General features: G+C 31.7%; 1 protein-coding gene and 1 pseudogene across 1 annotated transcript; one reads left to right on the top strand and one right to left on the bottom strand.

Annotated features, from left to right (window-relative positions):
- The first annotated feature begins 379 nt into the window (after positions 1-379).
- Positions 380-2,774, top strand: LOC146927393 (peroxidase P7-like). Its single transcript, XM_085700671.1, has 3 exons — positions 380-668; positions 1,225-1,419; positions 1,997-2,774. The coding sequence occupies exons 1-3, from the start codon at positions 453-455 to the stop codon at positions 2,549-2,551; spliced, it is 966 nt and encodes a 321-aa protein (XP_085556797.1). The 5' UTR covers positions 380-452; the 3' UTR covers positions 2,552-2,774.
- Positions 2,775-6,320: 3,546 nt separating this feature from the next.
- Positions 6,321-7,353, bottom strand: LOC146927392 (uncharacterized; annotated as a pseudogene).
- Positions 7,354-17,481: the final 10,128 nt, after the last annotated feature.

Genomic DNA, 17,481 nt, shown 5'->3' with positions numbered 1-17,481 from the left:
ATATAGCATTACTCTTCCATGTATTACACTTAATACCTCTAAAAAAGAATGTATTTCACTCAATATGAATTTTATCTTAATCAATAAGGTTGACATTTAAATCAACAAATCCCACGGACTAAATCAATCATGGACAAAATACTTTTTCCAATTACTTGCATAGACGAACTTTGGTTAATTCATTGTATAAGAAGTTCACCAATGCCTTGATGAAAGTTTACTATATTAATTTATGTCCCAAAAAATGCCTTGATCAAAGTTTCTTTCAACGACATGGTCAATTTTTAGGCCTAGTCCACCACGCACCAAGTATTTTTTATGCATGCTCACGTTTCTTGTGTCACTATAAATACACATATCAATGTCCAAACATTAACAGCACAAATAAATCTTCATAACCCAATAATTTCCTCACTAATCACTTATCAATAATCATTAATTGCTTAACAAAGATGTCCTCACATAGGTATTTGTCAATGTTCTTCCAGGCAATATTGTTAGCAGCACTTGCAACAACAACATTTTCAGCACTCACAACAAATTACTATGACTACACATGCCCTAATGCTTTGAGCACTATTAGAAGTGTTGTTGAAGATGCAGTTCAAAAAGAGAACCGTATGGGTGGCTCTTTACTACGCTTGCATTTTCATGACTGCTTTGTTAACGTAAGATTATCTCTCTCTCCCTATATATACAAGTTTTTGCTTCAAACCAAAAATTTATCAGTTTTGTATTACTACTAGAAAAACTAAAATGAGAAAAAAAAACCCTTATAAGCAAATTTGTAGATATCCCAATTTTATTTATTTTTTACCCAAGCGAAAATTATTTATAGATTTTCACTCTATTTACTCCAACAAAATTTAGAGAATATTTCAAGTTTTTGCTCTATACATTTTCCTTTCTAATTTTCACTTCTTTTAGTAGTGATCTATCATGATAGTAACAATTATATTATAGTTTAGTTACATTTCCAAATCAACCAATCAATAAATAGTTAATAAATTTATTTAACGATTAATTTAACTACTAATGTGATTGATAATTTGAAAATTGGTTGATAAAAAATTGTTACGATAACTAAAAAAATAAAAATATAAATGTGTTGTTAAACAACAAACTTTTGTGCTTCAAATAAAAAAATTTATAGCTTATATATGATGTGTTAATATTAATTATTAAGTGATAGCTTATTTATTTATTTTTTATGGTGTGATTCAGGGTTGTGATGGTTCAATTCTTCTAGACTCTACACCTTCCATGGACAGTGAAAAGAATGCAAATCCAAACAGAAATTCAGCAAGAGGATTTGAAGTGGTTGATGAGATTAAGGAAGCTGTCGATAAAGCATGTGGAAAACCAGTTGTTTCTTGTGCAGACATATTGGCTGTAGCTGCAAGGGACTCTGTCGTTGCGGTTAGTAATAATATTATAAGTATATTCTACATTTTAATATTTTTTTATTTTATTTTGAACTAGTCGTTAGTTTTAAAACAGAATTAGTCATTAAATGAATAAAATAAAGTTTACAAAAGGATATTGGTAAGAGTTGGTTTAGGTTAACAAGTATACCACCAACTTTGAATATATCAAAATTAAAATGGCCAAAGTTGTATAATTTGCTAATAAATTTATTTTACTGAGTCGATTTTACTTATATTAATTACTATTTGAATATATCAAAGTGAAGCTACACAAGTTACATGCTACAAATATTTTTTTTGTAAACTAATTTCTTTCTTTTCATTGAGTAAACTAATATATTTTAGACATATAAAGAATAATATGACGAGATAATTCAGATTTTTTTATTGATTTACATCTCCTATCATATATTTTTCTTATATTGACCAATTGGTTAGAGACTCATATATGTATGACTCATGTGTCACGCCATGCATGTTTGCTGGTCTTCATTCAAATCCTACAAAAACTTTTTCAATATCCTACAAAATTTAAATTGAAATTTACTTACAATTATATATGGATGCAGTTAGGAGGACCATCATGGAAAGTGCAACTCGGAAGAAGAGACTCAAAGACAGCAAGTCGTGCCGCTGCAGATTCAGGCAACATCCCCGGACCATCATTCAGTCTTTCTCAACTCATCAAAAATTTCGACAACCAAGGCCTAAACGAAAAAGACCTCGTTGCCCTATCTGGAGCACACACTATTGGATTTTCGCGCTGTCTTTTATTTAGAGACCGAATCTACAATGACAAGAACATCGATGCAAACTTCGCAAAACAGCTTCAAGACATTTGTCCCAGAGAAGGAGGAGACTCCAACCTTGCAGCTCTAGACTGTGTTACACCGGCAAAATTTGATGTGTCATATTACCAGGAACTGATTAAAAAGAAAGGGCTTCTTCATTCGGATCAGGAATTATTAAATGGTGATTATACTGGATCGTTGGTTAGAAAATATAGGCGCGATACAAGTTCTTTCTACAACGACTTTGCGAAATCTATGATTAAGATGGGAAATATTAAGCCACTTACTGGGAGTCAAGGTGAAATTCGTTCAAATTGCAGGAGAGCCAATTAAGATCATCAAGATATTGTAAAGCATTATATGTATTAGTTATGCATATATACGTTAATAAGAAGAGAACTTGAATATAGTTGTGTACAAGTTTGATAAAGTTTATGATAGAGAAAACAATGTAATCTTTTGTATTTGTTTGAGATTCTATTCATTTCTGTTTAATATTGTTATGATTAAGGGATTGATTTGTATTAATTTAATAAAATGATTTGTTGATGTTATCTTTTATTTTATATAACTAAATATATTCCTCATTTCATAGTGTACCAAGAGAAAGGTTGCAACTGCTAGACACAATGTTGAAACTGACATACTCATCTTAATGATCTTCAATCTCTTAAATGTGGTGGATCCATGGTTGTAAATTGCGGTCAGTATGGACACTGCGACACTCATTGCTGCATGAAATAATTTTACTTTTACTCACAATAAAAACGTCTCAGTTTCCTCCACATGTGTTCGTTGAGAGGTGTTTGACAGTTGTGAGAGGCTTAACGGGTCAAATTATGTACATGTGATTGAAGATCACACTGCAACCGCGGTGTGATGCCATTGCAGAGGTCGCAACACCAGTGTTGCGATCACAATTTGAAACCATGGGTGGATTTAACTCAACAATGTCTCTAAATTCAAAATTCCAACCATTCATGAAACTTGCAATTGTTGCCATCACATCATCCTATACATTTGCCTTCTCTTGATAATTGGATTTTTTGTAGCTAGCAACCCCGGGCATTCACACAATCAACACATCAGTCACTATTAGATTAAAATCCTAAACACTAAATCTAGACCATCCAATCAATCTATATTTAACGATCATCAATGTAGTGACTGCGTGAATGCATACAACTGTGACTACAAACAATCAAAATTCCTTCTCCTCTAGCTTCTTTGGTTGAGCCTATGCAATCTATATTTCTCCTTTTTCTCTCCATATTTTCCACACTTTCGCTCATAACTCAAAGTTAGAGTACCCAAATCCGAAATTCCCTGTGATAATGCGAGGGAAAATGCTCTTCCTCATCAAGGTTTTCAAATCCTTTGAGCTATTATCCATAGGTCTTTCTAACCCTCTCCTTTTGAATTTTGGCCATTCCTATTTCCACCACTCTTATTCATCCTTTCATCCTCCGAAGAGTCAAACTCAATATCACTTCCATGTGAAGTTCTTCTAAAGCCACGTATTGGTCTCCTTACTTCAGCATGATTTGATCATATATATATATATATATATATATATATATATATATATATATATATATATATATATATATATATATATCACTTGAATCTCAATTTTGTGATAATAGTGATATGGATTTCTTGCTCTATTTTTGTAGTAACGTTGCCAGTATTTTTAACTTTATTTTAATTTGTATATCAACTTTACTAAAACAAAAATAATGCTTAATATATGTTATAAATTGTATATAATCATAAATGTCTCGGTTTGAATTCAACAAAATACTTACACATAAATGACTAAAAAATTTGGACAAAACCTTTTAAAATCCTGTAATTTTGTATGAATTTCACGATTTTGATGTGATTTTACTAGGATTTTGCATTCTTTTTGGATTATGTTATGGATTTGAGTCATTGAATTTGAATAAAGTCGCAAAATCCTGAATTTTAGGATTTAAGTCGGGATTTTGACAACAATGATTCATACACATTAAAAAATCATGTAATATGAACAACAATCACATAGAATGGGGCACTTGGATCCCCTTGGAGGGGATCCAATGAACTTGAAAGTCGAGAGAAGTGGTTGTATGAGATGTTTAGTGGTTAGAGTAAACTTAGAAAAGAACTATCCTTTAACTATTTAATTTGGTGTGAATAATTTAAATAAAAATCTAAAATTCAGGTTGATCATGGTGATTTGTGTAAATATTCTACTCAACGTGCCCTTTTGGTACAAACATTCTACTTAACACTATTTGATGACCATGGTGATTTGTGCAAATAAGTTTCATTTATAACACAACCATATCACATATTAACTGATGAATTTAAGAGTTGATTTACATATTCAAACATTATGCCTTATAAAACCGTTCTGAATCTTAACTTCAATGACTTTTGAAATTGCATGCATACTCATATTCAAAAATCATCTAATATGAGTAACAATGACATACAATAGGGCACTTGGATCCCCTACAGTGTTGCACTTCAGGGGATCCAACGAGCTTGAAAGTCGAGAGAAGTGGTTGTATTTAATTAATTTGGTGAGAATAATTACAAGAAAATCTAAAATTGAGGTTGATTATTTCTCAACAATCTTCTTCGATGCAATAAATATATTATAGGACCATTTGATTCAGCTATTCTGTATCTTCCATAAAATATTGTGCACATTGATTACTTGATTTATGTGTTTGTGATATACTATACCATGGTGGTCCATATGCACATGTAATTACTTGGGACAAGTTGAAGTACTAGCAACTATCAACCATCAACTCCTCTGCCGACAAATTAGCTCAAACAGGTAAAATGTTTTGGCAAACAACTTAGGCATCATGTTAAACATTGGTACATAGTATACGCACAACTTTAATTAAACAGACAAAAAAACCTAGTTATTGTTTGCTATGACGTATTAGTATTTTAGTACCTAGCCTATTTAATTTATACCTATGGAGGATGAGTTAAGCCAGAACTAATAAGTCACTGCTTTATTAAAACTATAACCATTACTTTTAGGCTATAATATGGTTTTAGGTTTTAGTCCCTGTAAATATGTTTCATTTTGGTTTTAGTTCCTGTAAAAAAAAATTATAGTTTTTGGTCCCTGCAAAATTTTTTTTTTTTAAAATAGTCCTTGGAGGGACTATTTTCAAAAAAAAAAAGAAATTTTGCAGGGACCTTTTTAAAAAACAAAATATTTTGCAGGGACCAAAAACTACATAATGGGTTCAGTCATCATATGCCACGTATGCAAATCATCACAAAAATGGGGTCAGAGACTATTTTAAAAAACAAAAAATTTTACAGGGTCCAAAAACTACAATTTTTTTTACAGGGACTAAAACCAAAACGAGGCATATTTGTAAGGACTAAAATCATATTTTAACCTTACTTTTATAAGTAACTCTCATTTGTTAAAAAATTTAGTTAAAATGTAATTATTATTTTTTATCTCATAAAAAATCAAGTATATTTTCGAAAGTATCTAAAATGAAACAACTTAAAAATTGTTTTTAATCAAACAAAAAAAAGTTTATGGCTTGTTTGGATTGATTTATTTTTAAGATTATGAAAAATAGTTCATGTAAATAAACAAGTTTTTATGTTAATTTATAAGTTTTTCATAAACTACATTGAAATGCTTATAGATAATACAAAAGAAATTCATTTATTTACATAAACTGTTTTGCATAAGTTCAAAATAAGTCTTATCCAAACGGATCCTAAGACACAAACCGTAAAGACCAAAATTTATTTTTTCTCGATCTAATCTCTACAAATTTTCTAGAGAAAAAAAAACTGCCATTAAAATATATTTGAATCTCCCTTATTGTGCATAACCATATTTTGTACATAAAATAATGATTCAAAAAGGTGATGCATTATGCATAAAACGCTTTTAGCACATGACATCCTAAACAGAAATAGATCAAGGAACTATGTATGATCTCTTAAAATTTCATAAAATGTTTAAGAGAAACAAGCTTGTAGTTTTAGACAAACAAACTCAAGACCAATTCTACCACATAGAAAATTGACACTACTAAAAAACTTGAATTATGGACAAAAATTAGAACTTAAGCCTATAAAGTTTAACTGAGAAAAACTGAATTATGGAAATACAAATGAGTGACAAGCTAAATATTAAACATTGACATACATACATACACATATATTAAACAAAACACCGACACTGAAATGTCAATGTTGGTAATACTTTGAGGAAAAGTAGAAAAGTAAACATTTGAATGTAACCACACGTGTCGGTATTGTATGATGTTGAACATTGATAAACGTTGAACACTGAAAATACCTTCAATCTGAAGTGTGGATTCTACATAATGACTTATTCTTTATTACCTTACACGCCTCTTGTAGTTACTTTGGAAGCCACTGTTCGAGCTGATCGAACGATGAATTCCAAAGCACAAAGTAGAAGTTGGTGAATCATTTCCATCTTCATTTTCACCCCTGAAATCAAAAGAAGATCCAAAGCTTAAGATTTTTCTTCTGCTAACCCTGGTCGTCTCCGAGGTAATTTTGGAAGAATCTATTGATGACAATGAAAACGAAGGGTATGACGATGACAAAGAAGACGATGAGGACGAAGATGAGGACTGATTGTTCTTCCTGAAGTTTAGTTTTTGAAGCAATGCCAAAAGATACTTGGAAGATTTTGAGTGCTTTTTTTCGTTCTTTTTGTTGGCATTGTTGAAATGATAAGAAGGTGGAGGTGTAAGGGGAGGAATAATGTCTTTAGAGAATGTGTGTTTGGGAGTTCCAGGTTGAGATTCCCAAACAAATGGAACTGCAACAGAAACTCTGAAAGATGGGTGACAATTGGAATTTCCTTTGAAAGTAGTCTGCTGAAAAACTTGTCATCTTGTTTGATTTGAAGAACACTCTTCTCACATGTTGAATTGAACATATCTTTGTTTTATTGAAAACACTGCAAAGGAGAAGAGAAATTGTTGGGGAGGGTTTTTGGTTTTAGAGTGTCAAATACAAACGGAGTTATCATAGCTTGTATAGATTTTTATAAGTATATTTTAGATGTAGGATGACACATGCAATTTGGCTATATATTGACAACAATTGGTTTAATTGAAACTATTTGTTCATTTGCCTTTTAACTTATGAAGCACGAACACTCCTCATATTAGCTGTGTCTCGGTGACGGACATGTATCATGTCTGTCATTGATACGACACCGACACATATAATCACATTAAATTATATAATTTTCTTAAACTATTAACGGGATTGGCGTGTCAGTATCCAATCATAAATAATCTGACACGAATGACCAAGAAAAACTTTTGTCAAAATGGGTAATATGAAATTCACTCATAAGTAAAATCTCCTTGTTTGATCTATAATTCAATCTTGGATTTTCCGAAACAATTCATTATTAACTGAAGTTCATTATTTGAGTTAAAAACTATGAAGGTTCAAATTTTTTGTGCTAACTGTTTTTTGACCATTTCTTTCCGCTTATTTTACTCTAATCTTGCAAAATGTTGGGGTACAAGGATTGTGTGGTTAAAATAATGTGCTAAATTTTTATTTCATTTGGTGAACATAATGTGTTTAATTTGAAGGCATGGCTATATTTCATTTGAGTAATTATGAATGATATCGATGCTAGCTTTTGATTTCTAGAACATTTATTTTAGACCCACACATCTTATACTCAAAGTTTTATACGCTATTGTAAACATGGGTTGTGAACATGTGTCTGGGTTGCATGCGTGTGTATGAGCAATGTTCAGCTATGCTAAATTCTCTAATGTTAGCTGATGTTATGGGAATAACGACCCCTAGAATTATCTATGTTTAGTTTTCTTTTTTCTCAGGCTTAGGCCCCTTTATTTCCAAAATAAAAAATTGTGATTGTGGTCTTATTGTGTGTCTAATTGATATTGGGAAGAAAAACTTTTGTCAACTTGGCTAATATTGCCAAAATTACAGTTGTAATATTATTATTTTTTTATTACTTTGTAATATTATTGTTAAGACATCGAAAATCTTAGCGTTTATTTTTTATACTATAATAATAACTATATTTATTTATTCAAATTATGAAATACATCGATATGGAACAAATTAAAATTTACTTTTACTAAAATAAAATATAGTGAATCTGCAAACAAATGTACCAAATGAGAAAAGTCTATATAACAAAATTAAAATATTTCAATTACTCATACCTCCAAATCGGCAACGTTGAAGACTTAAAAATCGTTACTTAATATGCACGGGATCAAAGTTAATATGTCAATCTAATGCAAGATAGAAAATCAAAATAATCACGATAGGACAACAAACAAAAACATCTTATGGCACTAAGACAGAAAAAAAACAAAAAAAAAACTAAATATATGAGAAAGTCTCAACTTTCTTTTTTAGGAATCAATTATTAAACTATCAACAACAATTGCAATCAAAGACTCTGTCAAAAAAAAATATATATATATATATATATATATATATATATATATATATATATATGTATATGTATGCAAATGAAATATAATACTCCCTCGATCGGTTTCAAAATGAGTGTCACTTTAGCCAAAAAAAATTGTTTTAAAATGAATGTCACTTTACATTTCCAATACAACTTTAATTTTTTTTCTTCCAACTTTACCCTCTCCAACTTTGTAAAAAATATGGTCACAATCCAACATATATGTTGAGGCAAAAAACTAATTTTTTTTTTTTTTGCTAAGCAAGGAGTAATGTTACTATCATCAGTCAAAACTAATTTTAAGATGAACTTTAAAATGCATAAAAATAAAAATATAATCATTTAGAAATAAAATATACATGAAAGAAAAATTGTGAGATTTATCCATGGTGTAGTGGCTTAACTTGCTTTTTTCTTTCTAATTGCAAGGGAATGCTTTTTGTACAAATAATTGCAACGGATTTGAATCCCACTGATAATGTTTTTGAGCATTATGGTAGTTAAACACAAAAATACAAAAAATACTCATCCAAATATTGAACACAAACTCTACTTTTTCTTTTTCAAAAAAAAAAAAAAAAAGAGTGTCAACGCATTGCATCATTATAATATTCACTCGGTGTCGACAATGTATAAAATATATGAAAATATGTTGATGGGGTATGGGGTTAAGAATTTTTATTTGAGGCCTTTACATTTTCTTTCTTTGACCAAAAAACATTGCTTAATTTCGGGAATTAGTTTTTGAGGGAGTTTTGGTGAGTACTAGTTGATACTACTCACTCTTAAATGAAATATAACATTAACTCATTTTCTTCTAAAAAAAAAAAAAGTTAAACATTAACTCATTTTTCTAAGCAAATTTACCAACTTCTCTCATATTATTTTTTACAGAAAACTTCACTCTCTCGTATTTAATAATGTATCTTCTGTGAAAAAAGATGTAGTTAATAACTTATTTATGTGAAGATCATTGGTGTCAAATTCATTGAACTAAATTAATAGTCAATGTGCAACTACTATTTCAACTTAAATCCAACAATCTTCTGTCACCAAAAAAATAAAAAATATCCAACAAATTTTTTTTTTCAAGTCAGAGTCTCTCACAACCTAGTTTTGATGAAAACATCAGGTTCATTTCATTCCCACTCCTCTATCAAGCTGAATCAAACTCGCACACCAATTGTTGGAGGAATCCAACAAGCGTAAAGAAATAACGGGTCAATGTTGGAGGAGTTCAAGCCGAATCTTCTGCTTCTTCTTCTTCATATAAAAGATGATTGATTTATATTCTCAATGTCTTAAAATTTTAGATGAAATGTGTTCTTTTGTTATCGTCTTAAACTTTTTTTAACATTATTGGTCACGACTCTTCTACGAACTCCCCAACAATTGATATGAATAGATAATTAACCAAATTATTATTTCTCGCGAGAGGATTACCCAATTTGGGCAATCCGAGCCCTAACTCTTCGTTTATGCAGAATCCTTGAATATTAATAGTTACAATTTATTTTCTTATTTTATTATGTAAATAGGGGTCCGTGTTTTAGCAAAGCAGACTCATTTGTTTGCTTATTAGCAAGTAATTTGGATTTAGCAAATTCTTCCAAACCTAAGACTCATTTGTATTTGAGCATTATCCGTCCTCTATCCCTTCTTGTTGCTTAATAATATCAATTAAAAAACTATATTTCTTAACATAGATCATTTTATAAAACTCTCGTGAGCATAATTCAATTAATAAGAACATTGTATTTTATATATAACGGTGGGATTTAAATCGAGATTGATCATTTATTCATCTTAAAATGTGAAATTCCAATCAATAAACTACTTGATAAAAATACATATATTATTATTTCATCAAAAACTCTTATATTTCACATCAATTATTTTTGTACTATCATATCTTGATACATAAGTTGCTAGATCGGGTGTGGTACATCCAAATTAAACAAGGTGCTAAATTAATGGTTGTAAGCTTTTTTTTTTTTTTTTTTTAGGGAAATTAATGGTTGTAAGCTGTAGCTCCATCCATGGGGCATTTTTATGATGTACTAAAAATTATTTAATTAATAAGGTGGAATACACGTGTCCCATTACGAGATACTATTGTAATTATTATTATGAGCTGCCCTCACATGCAGATTCCTATTTATGGAGACTGAAGAAATTGACATAGCCACATGACTCTTTCTTTTATATCAGAATGACTTTGTATTAGACCCCATGTATGATAATGAATGTGGGACTAAATTAAATGAATTGGCAAGGGAAGGTGACCTACTTACCTGCGGTTTATATTTATTATGCAGTACATATTTTAGTGTGCATTTGTCAGTGCTATAAAAGGTAACAAGCATGCACTTAGGAGTTGCCAACTATACGATGATATATATGTCTAGGTTTCATTAGTATGTTGATATGGGTGGATGGGTGGATGCTTTAAGCTAGCTAAAATTTGTATAATGACTAAGGATTTAAGAAAAGAAAATGTTGGTATGTGGTCCAAGACACATGTTAAGCGTTATGTATTGGAAATTGTCACTACAAATGCGTAGGAATAAGTTGTGGTGAAATTAGTTTAGATTCAACAATGGCTTACTGTCACCATGATGCTCAAAGTCAATGAGCGAAATGAGGAAGAAAATATTTGCGAAAATTGGTAAAATGTGATTGTACCTTGTAACTGACTTTGTAAAACCCGATATGAGAGGCGGGATGTCGTTACAGATTAACGTAATAGGTTAGAATGAATGAGGCGTACTCCTGTGTGGTAAGGCGCACAGGAGGTCTTCCATCTTGTCATTGGTTTTATGAGCCATCATCTATGAAGCCGGTCCAGATACCGATACTCCACGGACAGGGACGGATCCAGAAATTTCAGAAAGTGAGGTCAAACTCGTTTATTATAAATATTTATACAAAAATATATAAAACCATAACCATTAAAATGATGAAGTCATTATCATTAAACAAAACATTGAAGATTACAAAAAGTATAGGATTGTAATTGCTCTCTTAGTGGATTCATAATTTGAAAGTGTTTGAAGATTTGTTCATTTTCAACACTATCAAATACATCACTCTCAATGTATAATTTGTTGCAGTAGACACATATAAAAGTAAACTTCAAAAGTAAGTACACCATTGGATAAACAATATGTTTTCTAGTTTCCACCAACATTCTTTAACGATTTTTAATCCCATCTAAATTAGAAAATTGTTCAAATGAACGAACATCCATGATATAATTTTCAAGTTGATTGACGATTCCCATAAACTCCAAAGAAGAAAATTCCGAAAAATCGAGCCAAAGAAAATTCCATGATATAATTTGTTTTTTAGCATTTTTTTTTGTTTTAAATAAAATCCAAAGGTTAGTTAAAAGTTAAAACCCAAATCCTCTAGTAGCCAGTGCTTATTCACTTTTTCAATGTATAAAGTAGTACTACTATTTTAAACAAATATTATATAATAGTTTACATTGTTTGTCTTAAGTGTATAAATTGAATCATGTGTGGACAACCTAAAAATTAAATTGGGGTCAAACATATAAAAATATGGTATTATTGGTTAAAAAAATTGACAAAGAGTGGGGTCAGCTAACCCCAAAGGCATGCACCTGCGTCTGTGCCTGTCCACGGATACTCGCGGATGCGTACCCATGAAGTATCAGAATTAATTATTTTAATTTTAAAAAAAAATTATCGAATACTTATTGGATGAAAGTGATACTTATGCGATATTTCACATATATACGTATCATAGAAAATATGAAGGGTAAAAAAGTGAGACAATGTTGCAAAAATTCAATGGAGATGTATATGATTCAATTTTAGATATGCATAAGTAAAATTGTTTCTCGATGAACCACTTAAAATTATCCTTCTTGTGGATCAAGGTAACGAGAAAGAGGAGATTCAATTAATCAACATTAGACAAAATTTGTGTTGAGTTCTTTTAATGAAGCTTATGTTGATATCCCAACATATGAATTAAAATAAAATATTAGTTTTTAAAAAATTTGAATTTTATAATAATATAATAATGAAGAGTACTCCAATGCTTATTTTCTTCAAGTGTTTTACATGCATACGGTATAAAAATTTCGTTAATGTATCATAGTCGTATCATATTTTAAATTTTAAAACTTTTGTGTATATGCGTACCCACACCCATACAACGTATTCGGGTTTCATAGGCAGTCATTGATTGGGTTGACGGTGTGGGTTGAGACCAAATCCAACACAATTTTAGTTCACGTACGCAATTTTTAAGACTAAAGTCAAACCAATCTAACTTGATAAAACATGAATTTTTTCGGATTCGATGATTGGTTTAGATTAATAAAAGGGTTAAATATGTTTTTGGTCCCTATAAAATTAGGAACTTCTAAGTTTAGTCCTTACTTAATTTTAATAGGTTTTTTAGTCCCTCCAAAAAAAATTACTTCTAATTTTAGTCTCTGTTACAACAAAGTTTGTTTAATTATCCTTAAACTCTTCAATTTTTGTACGATTTTTTTGAGACAAGTTTAGAATACTATAAAAGGTTCATTAACTAAAATTTAGAATTTTTTGACGTGAAACGAATTAAACATGAATTTTTTAAAACGGCAAAAGTTAAAGATAAAATTAACAAAATCTGGACGTGGAAATCAAATTTTGCGACAATTTTTTGCAGAGAAACTTTTAGTAATGTTCTTAACACGTCTCCAAAAAATTGTTCAAAAACTCAAGAGTTTAAGCATAAATAAAACAAATTTTAATTGAGAAGGGACTAATACTGAGTGTAGAAATTTTTTTTACGGACTTAAAAAACTATTAAAATTAAGTAAGAACTAAACTTAAAAGATCCCAATTTTATAGGGGCCAAAAACGTATCTAACCCTACTTTTTTGACCCTATGTCTTTCTTACATGCCTTGTTTATTTTTTCTAAAAATGCCCTTGTGATTTTTGGATTATATATTTCGAAAATCTCAAGGCATTTTCTTAAATAAAAGGTGCATAGAAGAAAAACATGGGCTGAAAAGGGGATTATATATGTGGAGCTTGCAATTTTGAGGCTTATAAAAAAGGGGGTTAATTATGTTTCTAGTCCCTATAAAATAGCGACCTTGTAAGTTTAGTCCCTACTTAATTTTAATAGCATTTTTAGTCCCTAATTTTGTTTTTCTGCACTGAGTATTAGTCCCTACTCAATTCAAATTTGTTTAATTTATGCTTAAACTCTTAAATTTTTGAACAATTTTTTGCAGACATGTTTAGAACATTACTAAAAGTTCGTTCGCAAAAAATTATCGCAAAATTTGATTTCTACATCCAGATTTTATTACTTTTTATCTTTAACTTTTGTCGTTTTAAAAAATTCATATTTAATTCATTTCATGTCAGAAAATTCTAAATTTTAGTAAACGAACCTTTCATAGTGTTCTAATCTTGTCTCAAAAAAATCGTTCAAAAATTTAAGAGTTTAAGGATAATTAATCAAACTTTGTTTTAGCAGGGACTAAAATTATAAGTAAAATTTTTTTTATAGGGACTAAAAATGCTATTAAAATTAAGTAGGGACTAAACTTACAAGGTCGCTATTTTATAGGGACTAGAAACATAATTAACCCTAAAAAAGGGGACTCATTATCTTTTAGTATTTTAAGCCCCTTTAAATATGAGTTTGGGCGTAAATTCTCAAAACCCCATAAATTGACAGCACTGTTTACCACTAACATGGAAGGAGACCATGAATGTGAACTTTATGCAAAACACAAAATTCATTTCCTACGATCTAAGTCAATAACATAATTAAAATTGAATCATGCTCAATAAGAGTTAAGAGATTAGTGTTGTAACTGTGTTAGTCGATCAGATAAAATCGACAAACTTCTTCAAACTAACCCGAAAATTCCCTTTATTTATTGGTTTAGGACAAAAAAACTGAACCAAACCCTAACAAAAATCACTATTGATTTGAGTGATGATGTCTTTCAATTTTTTAAAGAGTAAATTACACTTCATGTAACAACTAGTGTAACACCCCAATATTTTTATATACTATTTTTAGGGTTAAATATGTTTTTATTCCCTGTAAAATTGAGACCTTTTAAGTTTAGTCCTCACTTAATTTTAATAGTTTTTTTAGTCCTTAAAAAAATTTCTGCACTCAGTATTAGTCCCTTCTCAATTCAAATTTGTTTAATTTATGCTTAAACTCTCGAGTTTTGATTTCACCCCACACAAAATCTTCTGGAAAACAAGAGGGATGGTTTCAGATTCTTCTTCACCAACAACACAATCATTCCTCTTCATGTACCCCTTGTTTTTATACAACCTAACAATAATATTTTGCAAAGAAATTTAAAATACAAGCCTCACGTGAAAATCTATTTTATCAAATTTCTTATCATTATTGCCTTCACTGTTATTGCTTTCACTGTTATTGCCTTCACTTAATTAACATAACCGGAGATCCAAGGAGAATGGATTGGTCCACCACCTTGTTTCCGGCACAACAAGAATTGTGTTTTATCGGGTTTAATCTACTGCAAAAGCAGGCTGGCACAACAAGCTTGCCACCATCGCCGCTGCAACTCTTTCATCGTTCAGTCGTTGTCGCAAAGCAAATTGCACCGCTGCATATTCCAGGCATAACTTCTCAGTTGATTGCCGATATGTTTTTTACTTAAAATTAATCCAACAATTATGAATGGTATTGTAGCCATTGCTGGCAGCATAGGATAAGTTTCTGATGATGATTTACGTATTCAATTTCAAAAAAAGTTTGGGGCCAAATTTTGTGCAGGGTGAAGACAAATGACAAAAGAATAAAATTGGTCTTTTCAATGATTTGTAGGGGTAAATGATTAAATGTAGGGGTACAAGATATAATGTTCGAAAAGTCATTTTATTTCAAGGCCCAACAATATTTTTTTAGCCCAATAACATTAATAACTAAGATTTATTAAGAATTCTGCTCTTCACACAGCAAGATTTGCTCCCGCCCAGCATATTTTCCATTTTTACCCCTGCGTTAGTTAACTAACGCAAGTGTAAAAATCAGTGCTTGTTAAGTAACGTAGGGGTAATTAACTAACTCAACTGAGAAAGTGCTGGGTGGTTAAACTAAGTCTGCGTGAGTTAACTGACACATGTACATATATGCTACGTGGGTTAACTCACGCAGGTATTAACACCTGCGTGAGTTAACTCACGCCCAGTCTGTGCAGAAAAACCAGAACAGGTAGAACCTCTGTGTTCATTCCTGCATTCATTCATACATTCCTGCATAATCAAAATAATCATTCCTGCATTCATTCTTACATTCATTCAGTCAATTGCATCCATTTTTTCATCATTTATACAAGCATTCATTCAATCAATTGCTTTCACACGTAATCAAAATAAAGGAATAAAGAAATAATAGGACGCTAAATGTCATAAAAAACGCCAAAAGCACAAATGTAATAGGAGTACAATCATATCCGACAAAATGTCATAATAAAACTACAAATATACACAAGTCATATAATGCCAAAACCCTATTCCCGTGGACTCCTACTCCTCCTCCGCGGAGCCGACATCTCCTCCATCCCGCTATACTCGCCCTGGATGCCCTGCATCATGCTATGAAGCTATGGATCACCTAACACAGCAGGATGCGCCATTGCAATGTCCATTCTGGCCCTGATGTTGCTGATGACCTAGTATGGGTCTGGTGGTTGTCTGGCCCACTACTGCTCAACAAGAACCTCCTCGTAGGGAGGGATAGGACGCAGAGGGGCAGCAGCTGTAGGAATGGTGGCAGGGGGTTCAAAATAGGATGGGAATTTTGACAGAACCATGCCATGTACCCCTTACCATGCATCCACGGCTGATCATCCAGAACCTGACGACCCCTGTCCCGCAGGCTAATGACATGCAAAGCAAACTCCAAGAAGCCCGCCGCCACATCCTCTGGCGCAGGAAGCCTCATCCTCCTAGGAGACCTGGGAATGGTCTGGACATACTTGTACTGCCTAAGAACCCGCTCTGGCAAGTGACGGACTAAAATTCTAGCGCACTTGTTTTAATATGTTCTGTCAGTTGTTTTAACGTTTGCAATCTTCCGTTTAATGTTCCAACATCACGTGATAAACAGAAATAAAAACAAGAAAATAAATGACAGGAAAGTAAAGAACACAATGAGTTTGTTAACCCGGTTCGGCACAACTCACCTACATCTACGGGCTACCAAGCCAGGAAGGAAATCCACTAGTGTAATCCTTATTCAGTAGCTCTCAGCAAACTCCTCGTTTACACTATATGACCTAGGACCTACCCGTATAGACTTCAACCAAGGAACTCCTAGATCTGAGATCCCATCTCACTATCCTAATGGTTAGTCACAGCCCCTGTAGAGCTAGCAATAGAATAAGTAAACACAACTATACAACTATACATTTGCAATCCAACTATACATTTGCAATCCAATAAGTAAACAATAAGAAAAACAATTATTACCACAAGCAAGGTCATGAAACCACCAACGGCCTTCACAGTCGAGCTGTTGGTAAGAGAAAGCTGCTCATACAAATAAGCAAGTCCCATCGCACCCCATGCCCAGCCAGCCAAGTCATCCAAATCCACAAGCGCATGCATCCACATCAGATCAATGGTTTTGCTGTTCTTGCCGGCAAAGAGGGTGTAGCCAAGAAGAGCAAACTAAACGCCTTAACAGAAGCGCTCCTAACTACCTCCTGCTCCGCGTGCTCCTTAGCT

This window comes from Medicago sativa, chromosome 4, assembly GCF_051527215.1.
Source record: "Medicago sativa cultivar Bolivia chromosome 4, Bolivia_mono, whole genome shotgun sequence".
Taxonomy (NCBI): Eukaryota; Viridiplantae; Streptophyta; class Magnoliopsida; order Fabales; family Fabaceae; genus Medicago; species Medicago sativa.
Note: the sequence above shows the minus strand (reverse complement) of the source record. Positions and strands in the feature narration are given on the sequence as shown.

Coding starts and splice junctions, on each gene's coding strand:
- LOC146927393 (XM_085700671.1), top strand. CDS start 453: ATGTCCTCACATAGGTATTTGTCAATGTTCTTCCAGGCAATATTGTTA. Junction 669..1,224: donor TTCATGACTGCTTTGTTAAC/GTAAGATTATCT, acceptor GGTGTGATTCAG/GGTTGTGATGGTTCAATTCT. Junction 1,420..1,996: donor CAAGGGACTCTGTCGTTGCG/GTTAGTAATAAT, acceptor ATATGGATGCAG/TTAGGAGGACCATCATGGAA.